Source organism: Haliotis cracherodii, unplaced genomic scaffold (genome assembly GCF_022045235.1).
Source record: "Haliotis cracherodii isolate W230 unplaced genomic scaffold, xgHalCrac1.p SCAF_23, whole genome shotgun sequence".
Classification (NCBI taxonomy): Eukaryota; Metazoa; Mollusca; class Gastropoda; order Lepetellida; family Haliotidae; genus Haliotis; species Haliotis cracherodii.
The window spans coordinates 4061402-4073822 of NW_027266279.1; the positions used below are offsets into that span (position 1 = coordinate 4061402).

Genomic DNA, 12421 nt, shown 5'->3' on the forward strand with positions numbered 1-12421 from the left:
AGAAAATATCATCAACCGTGCGTTTTTATATGTGTTTAACGATAAGGCCTGGAACTTGTCGTTTCTTCTCTGGCTGAAATAAATTGAATCAAGATTCGGTTGTGTTAGTAAATACATTGACATGTTGACATGTTAGTGCGCGTTAGTGCATGTAAGTGCATGGTAGTGCGCGGTAGTGCATGTTAGTACGCGTTAGTGCTTGTTCGTGCGCGTTAGTGCATGTTAGTGCGCGTTAGTGCTTGTTGGTGCGCGTTAGTGCATGTTGGTGCGCGTTAGTGCATGTTGGTGCGCGTTAGTGCATGTTAGTGTAAGTGTACATGTGAGAATGTTTGATACGGGAGCAGTTCATAAGTTTGTGAAAATGGTGAAGTGTAAGTGAACAAATTGATGTGGCACTTAGCCTGCACAGAAACAGTACAGAAGCATCAACAAAATGAACACTGACACTGAGGTTATGTCCTACATCCTTAACTCGTTTAAGAAAACCGCGGAATGCCTTGTTCTCACAATATTTTCACAATACTAAGGCCGGGCACACCACAAACTGGCTTCACAGATTGTGGGGAATCAAACCCGGCCCCTGGGTGTGTCAAGCGAACGCTTTAATCTCTAGACTACGCCACGCCCCATCAAAATAGACAATGTGACACATATCAAACTGGTAGGGCCACATGGGCGGTGGGTGGTGGGAAACCTGGGTGTTTTGGCGACTGTGCTTGTCATAAGAGGCGACAAACGGGATCGGGTGCACAGGCTCGTTGATTTGGTTGATGAATGTCATGGTATACCAATTGCATAGATCGATGCCTACGGTACTCGATTAGTTACAGACCGCCGTCGAAAATCTGAAATATCCCTGCGTGCGACGTAAACCAACAACAAACAAACACATCCTGGAAAAACCAATAACTTTTCTAGGGTTTACATCAACAAATAAACCGTTAGTTGGATTTTCTGGATGTTCCTGAAATGACCTGAAAACATACTCTGTCCCAAACCAATATTGATTCCATTGAGATTCAAACACTATAGAGGAGTTACACAGGGCGGAGCTGAGGTTAAATACCAAACATGAATACAATTTTACAGGGCAACAAAAGTTTCACTCTTTGGAAAGGGACGTGCTGAGGTTTGATAACATACGGGGGGCACGTGGTAAACGTCTGAGACCTACATCACTTCGGGCTTTCCTCCCACATTAAGCTGACATGCCGCGATATAACTGGAATAATGTTAAACATGTTAAAAGCGGCGTTAAACCCAACCCACTCACTCACTCACAATTGATAACATAGATAGTGCGGCGTTAAACAAGAAACAAAATCACACCGGAATGATGGTTACACACAGTACAAGGATGGTTTCATATCCTTTTAGTGGATACAATTTACATGCTTTTCAAGGATTGTACTGAGATTTCATTAAAACAATTGCAGAGGAATAAACGTTCCACACTTTGAAAGGAGTGAGTGAGTATGGTATTACGTCGCTTTCAGCAATATTCTAGCGAGGGACACCATATATGTGCCACCACTTTAACAGGAAAATGCTGAGGTTGAATAACAAAGGACACAAAGCTAGACCCTTCCCCTCAAGTGATGACAGAGGAATAAAGGCCTGTAAATATCGAGTCGAGGTCAGACAAAACAGTGATTGATATTGGGAGCAACGATCCATGCTTTCCGGATACGATGACACGCAAATATCCAAGTCACCGAGCCTGTCCTCTCCATCTATTTGGTCTCCTCTCACGAGGGGCGCCTTCTGTCACCCGGAACACCCACGGGGGATGAGGGTGTGGGATGTCAGCAGTACTCCGTGACGTCACACGGTACAGAACATTGCTTCTTCTTATAGCATGCATGTTCCGAGGGCAGTTCTGTTTTATTGCTTTTTGTGGCTATAGCTTAATAAAAAGCGAAAAAACACGTCTTCCCTCATTAAAATTATTCTTTATGCCTAGAGGATTTTTTTCTCGAGACATCCAATTTCGCACGCAAAAATCTGAAAACATTTTGTGAAAAAATCCACACACATATCGCCCTAATATATCAGATATAAACACCTACACGACCGCATTCATTACGAAGCATTCTTCCGCATCTGATTAGAAATCACATCATAGGCCTCAGGGATTACAGTTAGATCACCTTTTGATGACAAATATTCCTGTTCGGGGCTACATACAACCACATAACAGCCCCGAGCGGGTATACGTGTTATAAAAAAGTTGGCCAGGCAATGGCTATACAATCGCTGGAAGTCCTCACACACCTATCCCACTACCGCCAGAGGGCGCTGGAGACGTTTCGCCGTCGCTGCTGGCTGTGGGTAGCGATGCAGTGGATGACAGAGTCATCATCGCTTCCTACTTCGTCGTCGGTGGGTGGGTACATGTATAGGATTTCTAATCAGAAGCGTCTCAGTTGCACGACCACAGGGTTGGATTGGATGAGATCTCAGAGCCTCTGGAGGTGCTGCATCTGAACGTGGGCTAGAAACGGTTTTGAAAGCGAAAGCTGGAATACATCCGTTGATGTTGTAGACCATAGGTGCGTTGATGATCTGTTGATGATCTGTTATAGTTGCCTCCATACACCCTTATTGCAGGCGTGTCCTTTATGTAATCAACCTCGCTGGGATACCTATCGCTCACGAGAGACGAATCTGTTTTGAGGTCCCGTCGATGATGTTGTTCTTGAAGACGTGTTTGTTGTTTGCTGTGTGTGTTGGGGCTCTCGCTCACGTGATCCTGTATGACCCCCCTCAGCGTTCTTCTATCTGGAGGCACAGGAGGATGGATAAGACGGGATTAGCCAGGAAAAACTCGGACGACTTTTCCCTCAACTGTGGCGGAATGGGGGTGAGAATTTATGATGGTTCACAGTAGGAGAAACTTAAAAAATGTGATCTGAAGAATTTTCGTCTTCCGAAATCCATGTGGATGCATTTAAAATCTAACATATAAGTTTTTGCGGATATGATAAAAAATATTTTGATGTGTTTTATCATAGTCACGTTCTAACATCATTCTTACTACTATGATATTCTAGACAAGGCCTGAGAGCGTGCCAGAAACCAATGATCATGGGTTCGATTCACAGATTTGCCTTGATTATGTTTCTAGGTTTGTCAGCACCGTATCCGTGCTTGTGGGTTTCACCAAAGTGGTAAACGCGAAAGAACTGCCTCACCTCGGACTTTCTTCCCACATTAAACTGACACGCCGTGATATAACTGAAGTACTGTTCAAAGCAGTGTTAAACCCGACTCACTTAATAATGTTATGAGTGTTAGTAAAAGGTGATACATGGTCAACAAAATGATAAAAGTAACAAACGGAACGTTTCAGTGTAGTCAAATTGTTATTGCACGGTGCCAAATGTCTTGCTTAAATTTGTGTTTGGTTTTATAAAGTTACATGGGGAAATATGTATACAACTTTTTTTTAAACTAAGACATTTTATCTCACGTGCATATGCGAAAGATATAGATACGAACATGTTTTTTTTAAAAAAACCAAAACATTCTGAACTTTAATTTATTACACTATTTTTTCACATGTTTGTGTTAGTCGGGCACAATGATCGAAGGGAGTAAACTCATAACTTAGTTATGCGATGTAAATACATGTGACAGTGTTTTACAGTGTTTCGGCGACTGTTTTCAGCCTGGTATCGCCTGGTAATTGTTTAGGTCCTATTTTCAAGCGCAGTCTTTGTTTTGCACGTCAGTTTATCAGCGGGTATAGACATATATCTACCAACTTATTTAATAGACAACAATATTTGTAATGAAGAGGTATACCCGACAGACCGAACCCTGTTAATCCGGAAGCGTTACTTGTACAAGCACAGGCAATGTTTTGTTAATTCGGAGGCATTGCCTGCCGGAGCGTTTACAAATACAAGAACTTTACTTCATATCCATGTTTTGTTGATCCGGATAATGTGAACAGTAGGAATCGGATTAACGAGGTTACAGTGTATATTACATTTCAATAATTCAAACAATAAACTTGACGGACCATCCCGCTGAATTATTTCACCGTTGACAATAAAGATGCGTATCTTGCGATGAGGCTACTGAGGTGTAAGGATGGGAGTCGTGTACTACACGAGTGGATCAACCAATTACATTATTGTAGGTTATAAATTGCCATGCCCCCCTGGGGACATAACGGGACTTGGGACCACCAGTCGGCGTCAACAGGAAGTCGTAACCCCCAGGGCAGTTAAAAACTTCTTGATCAGAATAGCTGATTACTGTTTTTTAAGTTCTTTAAGATATATGGCTCCAGATCGCTGATATTATATCAATCAAACCTACATCAAAGAAATGTGACACAAGATTGTAAGTAAGTATATATATTATGTTGCATATTAATGTTCATGTTAGATGCGCTAAAAACGTAAAGTGAAATATCAAGACCACTTTAAAAAAATGAGCCAAACCCTCTTTCCTTTTTTAATTGGATTTATCAAAAAGTACAAGATCAGGTTTGTTGGCCTGGAAACATCTGACGCTGTATACGGGCCTATTCCAAAGAATTTTGTTTCTATCATTTTCCATGACGCCCTCTTCAAATTCTGGGCCGTACCATGGACGGACCTCTGCGTCAAATCCACATGCATGGTGAAGACGGTAATAACATGATCGAGCCACTCCATCATGTCGCTTAAGATACTGTGCTTGTGTCAAAGCTGGACATCCATTGGCAATGTGTTGGACAGTCCATAAAATTCATTTCATAATCTACATTTCATATTTACATTTTGATGCAAAATCACACATTGACGGTTTCCAGTGGGAAGTGACTGGACCTGAGCAGCAAACAGAAAGCCTTCTGTTTCACTTTTCGGGCCAGTCGACTTTATCCAAGCAAAGGACTCTGCAGGGTTGCTGAGTTTCTCAACACACTGTACATGGTTCGTTCAGACAGCCTCTCCTTGAAAACTGATATCTGGGGGAAAGATCATCTGAAGAGCTCACAATCAGTTTGCTCTTGCCTGAACCTATGAAATTCAATGCACTAAAGTTTTCTTTTGTATGTTTCTATAATGTATATCATTGCAGATCCAGCACAGTACTAACGGGGGTAAGTGTGGTGTGTGCGGGGATGCCTATGACCCCCGCCCGGTGCCTAACTACCCGCACCAGTACCCCGGGATCTACTCCCAGGGTATAATCTCCGGGTGCTACACCGCCGGATCCCGTACCATGAACATAGAGATCTGGATCAGGGCCTACCATAAGGTAAGACAACGCACCATGACAAACCACGTACCTGACAGGCCACGTACCTGACTTTATCTCCCTTTCTGGACAATCACTACGTACATGTATGTTAATAATTGAGTATAGCATAATAGTATTTATTAATAAACACCACAACAAGCACATGACTCGTTGTTCCGGAAATTTTTCCACATGAACGATTTTGATGGGAAAGGTACCGCCCTGTAAATTGGATTTCACCCGATAAGCCTATTTGAACCGCATGCCACAGACGGAAACTGTCATAGTCACCTCCTTGGAATACATGGAAAATAATTTCCAACTTGCCCAAAGGTGGTTCTAATTTGTACTTCGGATCTGTACGCCCTTGTCTGAACTCAAATAAGTCTTGATGTTTCCTCCCAGGGTTACTTCGAGTTCCGGTTGTGCGCAAACAACGACTACACCCGCCCTGTGACGCAGGCGTGCCTGGACCAACACCAACTGACCATCGAGACGGTGGAGGGGAAGACCGTCGGGACGCGGTACAGACCCCCTGTAGCGATGTCCGGGGGTCGCTACAATCTGAAGCTGGTGTTCCCCCTTGGGATGCAGTGTACGCAGTGTGTGCTTCAGTTCATATACAACGCAGGTGAGAACGGGGAAGCATTAGGATAGTGGGAGTGAGTGGATGAGTTTGAACACCACAGTCAGTAATGATCCAGCTACTGCACGACGGCCTGTAAATAATCGAGTCCCGTCCCCGTCCCACAAAGCGATCTTAGCGCTCAAGTGATCGTAACTGTCATACTTTAACATCGGCTTAAGATCGTCGTAGGGGTAAGATAGCTTTGTAGAACGGGACCAAGACAAAGCAGCTGACAACATTAACTCTGTCCATATATGGTGACACATGATCCGCTAGGTCAAACATTGTGACCACCCACTCCTCATTTATCAGCTCTTACAACCAGCATGTGATACCGAGGAATCCCCATGGGGTGCATATGGAGAATGTGCAAGTAACTGACAGGTGAATCGCGCGTCTTTAAAAACAACTCTTCCGCAAGTAAACCCAGTTGTTCCCTCACACAGCTTAACTAAATACTTTCCACGAGCATGTAATTTAAACAAGACACCCCTCCAGTTTAATTACCCTCCTATAATATTTTGAGTTTGAGTTTAATGAGAAAAGCATTCAGATCCAGTGGGGTTGCAATGGAGTAGTGATATTGAATGAATCTACTGTAAACCATGCAACGCCAGATCCCTCCGCATATAGTTCGTATAACAAGACAGTCGTGATGAAGTAAGTCTGCGCTCAATAGAAATTAGGTTTGATTAGAAGAGAAAACCAACCGAATACTATTCAAACAGTCAAAGGTTCACGACTGGCGCCATGTTTTCCTGTGTTTGCCACGTACGTTTCCGAGGGATAGCAAGGTGTGGATAAATATTTGGAACACCAATCTCTCGACTCCTGCCTGGGCTTCATTCCCCTAAGTCACGTTAGCATGGGCTTACGGCATACCTAGCGCTGACACGATTGTAACTTCAAAATTGAAGCATGGACTTGTGAAGTCCTAGGGCAAAGACGATTGTTACTCCAAAATTGAAGCATGGACTTACGAAGTCCTTGTGCTAAGACTATTGTACCTCCCTTATTGAAGCATGGACTTACGAAGTCCTAGCGCTGAGACGATTGTAACTCCAGAATTGAAGCATGGACTTACGAAGTCCTTGTTAGACTATTGTACCTCCCTTATTGAAGCATGGACTTACGAAGTCCTTGTGCTAAGACTATTGTAACTCCAGATTTGAAGCGTGGACTTACGAAGTCCTAGCGCTGAGACGATTGTTACTCCAAAATTGAAGCATGGCTTAAGAAGTCCTAGCGCTGAGACGATTGTAACTTCAAAATTGAAGCATGGACTTTCGAAGTCCTAGCGCAAAGACGATTGTACTTCCCTTATTGAAGCATGGACTTACGAAGTCCTTGTGCTAAGACTGTTGTACCTCCCTTATTGAAACATGGACTTACGAAGTCCTAGCGCTGAGACGATTGTTACTCCAAAATTGAAGCATGGACTTACGAAGTCCTAGCGCAAAGACGATTGTACTTCCCTTATTGAAGCATGGACTTACGAAGTTCTAGCGCTGAGACGATTGTAACTCCAAAATTGGAGCATGGACTTACGACAGTCTAAGTGCTATGATGATTGTACCTCCCTTGTTTAAGCATGGACTTACGAAGTCCTAGCGCTAAGACGATTCTACATCCCTTATTGATGCATGGACTTACGACAGTCTAAGACGATTGTACTTCCATACTTAGTGAAAAGCAAGGACTCACGACAGTCGTGGCGTTTAGACAAGTGTACCTCCCATATTGAATCCTAGACTGACGACAGCCGAAGCGGAGCTAAGACGATTGTACCGCTCAAACCTATTATTTATAAGCATGGACCTCCGACAGCCGTAGCATTATTTAAAGACGATTGTACCTCCCATATTGAATCCTATACTTACGGGAGCCGTAGCGGCGCTAAGACGGTTGCATCGCTCATAACTATTATGCGTGAGTGAGTGAGTGAGTGAGTGAGTGTGTGAGTGAGTGAGTGAGTGAGTGAGTATGGTTTTACGCCGCTTTTAGCAATATTCCAGCAATATCACGGCGGGGGACACCAGATTGTACCTCCCATATTGAAGGCTTACGACCGCCGTAGCGCTAAGATCGCTGTTTGTCATCTGCGAGGTGTTTACACTATCAACCACTCGGTTTTTTTCAAGTTATCACAATTTTATGACCTCTCAAAATGTATGTCCAACAACGAATTTCATATTTTACAGATGAGAAATAATGAGAGAAAGGAAATGTGGTTACGTTTGAAAGTATTTTGTTACATGTTCGTAGGCAACAGCTGGGGTTGTTCCGCGGAGGGGGTCTGCGGTGTGGGACTTGGAGACCAGGAACAGTTCTGGAATTGCGCAGACATCGCCATACTTCCAAGCTGTGAGGGAGTGGTCGGCAACATGGCGCCAGACGCGACTCTACTGCACGCCCCAAGCAGATCCCAGGAAGAGATCCAAGCAGAAACTCTGGCAAAGGCTTTGGCGCAGGAAAAGGCTGAAGCTGAAGCACAGGCGAAAACAGAGGCCGAAACACAGGCGAGAGCTGCCGATGAAGCACAGGCAAGAGCAGAGGCACAGGCAAGAGCTGCCGATGAAGCACAGGCAAGAGCGGAAGCACAGGCAAGAGCTGCCGATGAAGAACAGGCAAGAGCGGAAGCACAGGCAAGAGCTGCCGATGAAGAACAGGCAAGAGCAGAAGCACAGGCAAGAGCGGAAGCACAGGCAAGAGCGGACGCCCAGGCAAGAGCAGAAGCACAGGCAAGAGCAGAAGCACAGGCAAGAGCAGAGGCACAGGCAAGAGCAGAAGCACAGGCAAGAGCAGAGGCACAGGCAAGAGCTGCCGATGAAGCACAGGCAAGAGCAGAAGCACAGGCAAGAGCAGAAGAGCAGGCAAGAGCGGAAGCACAGGCAAGAGCGGAAGCACAGGCAAGAGCAGAAGAGCAGGCAAGAAGAGAGGCTGAAGCACAAGCAAGAGCTGATTCTGAATCCCGGGCGAGGGCAGATGCGGAGGAAGGGACTGGCGCCCATGGCGAGACTGATACCGACTCAGATGCCAGTGATACGGGTGGGGGAGGACCAACGTCAGCCAGCCAGACAGGGAGCGGTCAGTGTCGTGGGTCTGGGCCGTGGCATGGAAATTCCGATATGGACAACTGGTGTCGTGTCAACTGTGCACTAAACAATTGTCCCCGTGTTACGTGTACATGTGACTAGTCAGCGCCGGGCACGTGTTGTAATCTGTGTCTACTGTGATGAGGGAAGAGACATTTAACGCGAATAACATCATACTCACAGACATTAGAAACGCTCCACGAATGTACCTTTTGATTGGAATGACAATTGAGATTTATGTTTCAAGTTTGAACTCTTTAGCTCTTTGGTACTCCCTTTTTCACGCTGTTCAATGGGGCAGGGGTGTCCAGTGTCCTAAATGTCCGCCACTCACTATCCTAATTGCTGGTCAGGAATTCGTGACAGGTTCGTCCCTGATCTATCTGTACCATGACTGTGTTCGTGATGGCGTGATATGTATTTTCGAAAAGCATATTTGACGAAACAAATATCATTGACGAAAACTATCTCCAATGCAATTCCCTATTTTGACTTGTACCATGCCTTTGTATGTGTGCGTGACGAGTGACACCGTTGGAGCAGGACATGCGAATACCTGGTATCATATCTGTGCTGATGATAGAGACGAAATTGTACAATAGCTTCTGTTTTAGAAAATATTTCTTATGATAATGTAAATGCTTTTTATACATGTGTCCTTATTAGCAACGTTTCATTTATTATGAGTATAATAAAAAATGTAAGTGGTGCCATGCAGTTTGGGGTATTTACCTGAGAAAATTGTTTTCCAAATCATTTCTAACTCACCATGCGTTTTGTTCTCTAAAGGCCAACCTTTAAAAACAACCTTTAAGTCTTTAAGGGTGAAAAGACGTGGTGTCGTCTAAAGTTGTTTAGAGTCAAAATAACATGTAAAATGAAAACCTTCACAGTTTATATTCTATTGCGGGATCTGTACCTCCTGTATTGTTTCTTACTGTTTGTGAGAATATAAACTATGTAACCCGGAGTAATTTGTATCCTTGTAAATTCATCGTCCCAAAAGGTTGTTTCTCGTCACCTTTTATTAATAACAACATTTCTATTTCCATTTCCCAATCACTAGAAACGGAAACGTTCCAACACGAAATCCAGGGTTTCAAAACCTCGCAGCCCTTCCTGAATTTCCCCCTAAAAAAATAGCGCCTGGGCGGGTTACGTCAAAAAGTTGAAGGGAAAAGAAATGCGGATCCGGAAATGAATTTAGCCTACGATAATTATCTAAAGGGTCGGTTGGGGATGAGAAGCATGTTACCTTATTTACCAATATATCATTTTATACAAGTAGTGTAGACTCAATACAGACAACCATTTATCATTTTTAAGGCGATATCAAATTTATTATTTGTCGTTTAGGCTACGGATGACGAATGTATAATATTATGATTAATCCAAAGTTTAAAAAGTTGATTCATTTATTTTTCTCGTACGAACAACCGAACTATCGATGGGTCAACAACCGCAATAACTATTTTCGGTAACTGAAACTTGCCAGGATTACGACTAACTCGGTTCTCCTTTTTCCCTGGGCTCATTTCGCCCCAAATTAATGATTGACTGTTTTAAAAAGAAATACATTCACACAAAAATCTTAAGGTAGATCCGTTTGATTGTACGGGTGGAAGTATTCAACACCCACTCTGCACGCCTATTGAGTTTTAATTTACAATATATATATTTCGACAAATAGCCCTGTGATTTACGCCCGTAAACCAAAAGCAGAAACCAAGTAGGATAAGAACCTTTTATGGACCAAATTTACTTAAACCAATGAACCATTTGTTGGAAAATTATCAGATAACTTTTTGAATGCTGACTATTTTTTTCTTTCTTACACTTGAAAGGTTTGGATTTCTGTCACGATCAAAGTAATAATGTTGAGTAATTTTCATACTTCTTGAACGAAGCTGATCTTTTTACCGCATGTTTGTACTGTCTTTACCTGAACCTTAACAACTTGGGGCAGAGGCTGTCTCTAGATTTACTTATCAGAACAACAACTTCAGAATCCATCTTTTTGACACAGTTTTAGTTTTCCTGATACATTGAGGGTTGTCCAAAACATATACATGTTGAAATGACCAAAGGCTAATTCTCCTTCATAACACATCTGATACAGCTCCTCTCAGAAGAAATTCTTAACCTTGTGCTCATTTCTAAGATTATGGAGACCCTATGGGCAAAGACGAGCCTTCGACATACACAGACCTTCATACACAGGCCATTTTAAGATTGACAGAGCTTGTATCGGTCTACATATCTGGTTTTGTATTTAAAAATAAACACTGAATATTAAAATAAATGTTGTTTTTTCTACCATGCAGCATTGTTCCCAGTATGAGGGAGTGTTCGCCACACGTAAGCCTACCCCTTGTGGTTAAAGCGTTCGCTCGTCATGCCGAAGACATGGGTACAATGTGTGAAGCCCATTTCGGGTGTCCCCCGCCGTGATATTGCTGGAATATTGCTAAAAGCGGCGTAAAACCATACTCACTCACTCACCCCATCAAAGGCTCCTTGTTAATCTTGCGAGTCTGATCAGCCAGGTGACTCGGTTGTGTGCGTGTCATCGCTACCGGACGGCGTCGATCGTTGCTCACAGTGTTAATCTCTGGATTGTCTGGTCCAGACTCGATTATGTAAAGCACGCCAACATGTAGCAGGAATATTTGCTGAATGCGGCGTTTAACCACTTTAAGCAATAGCTTAGCAACATCATAGCGAAGTACACAAGGGCCCACATGCACAAAGTGATCTTAGCGCTAAGACTATCGTAAGCCGATGTTAAAGTATGGGAGTTACGATAATCTTAGAGCTAAGATCGCTTTGTGCAAGTGGGTCCTGGAATGTGATCCAGGGCATTCGGCGTGACAAGCCAACAATTTATTCGCTAGGCTGTCCCAGTGCTATTTTGTTTATTGGATGTTGTTTGTTTGTTTGTTGCATTTGGGATACGATGACATACACTAACCAGTCATCCTGACTCGCCGCCTCTTGCGACAAGAATGGTTTCCTGAATCACAATAAAATGTCACACCATGAATGAACTGAACGTGCCTCATGTGCACACAGAGGTCAAAGTTTGTGCGCCTCTAGGGGAATCACAATCACTAATGTAATATAGCCAATCACACGTAATAAAATGCCTTCGAGACAGTATTTCCTGGGCTTGGAGGCAAAACAAATGACACCTAGACAAGATCACCCCATTAACTGAATTGATCAGCCCAATAGATTCAAATTTGCTCATGTTGTCAATACAGTTCCGCACAGTAACAGTAAGGCGAATTTCAATATCTACCGTTTAGAATCGGCTGCCTGCAGCCCGACTAAAAGTAGAGTGACTTTGTGAGGGTGTGACCCCAACAGCTTACCAAAGGAAACAAGATTGGGAGGGGCTAGGCAAAACCAGGGGCGGGTCGTGTCCCAATGGCGTTATACGATGTGTACAGATTATCAA

General features: G+C 43.5%; 1 protein-coding gene across 1 annotated transcript; it reads left to right on the plus strand.

Moving 5' to 3' along the window:
* Positions 1-2686: 2686 nt before the first annotated feature.
* Positions 2687-9199, plus strand: LOC139471837 (uncharacterized). The gene is made up of 5 exons (XM_071254337.1): positions 2687-2863; positions 5077-5256; positions 5644-5869; positions 8132-8409; positions 8536-9199. The coding sequence occupies exons 1-5, from the start codon at positions 2687-2689 to the stop codon at positions 9061-9063; spliced, it is 1389 nt and encodes a 462-aa protein (XP_071110438.1). The 3' UTR covers positions 9064-9199.
* Positions 9200-12421: the final 3222 nt, after the last annotated feature.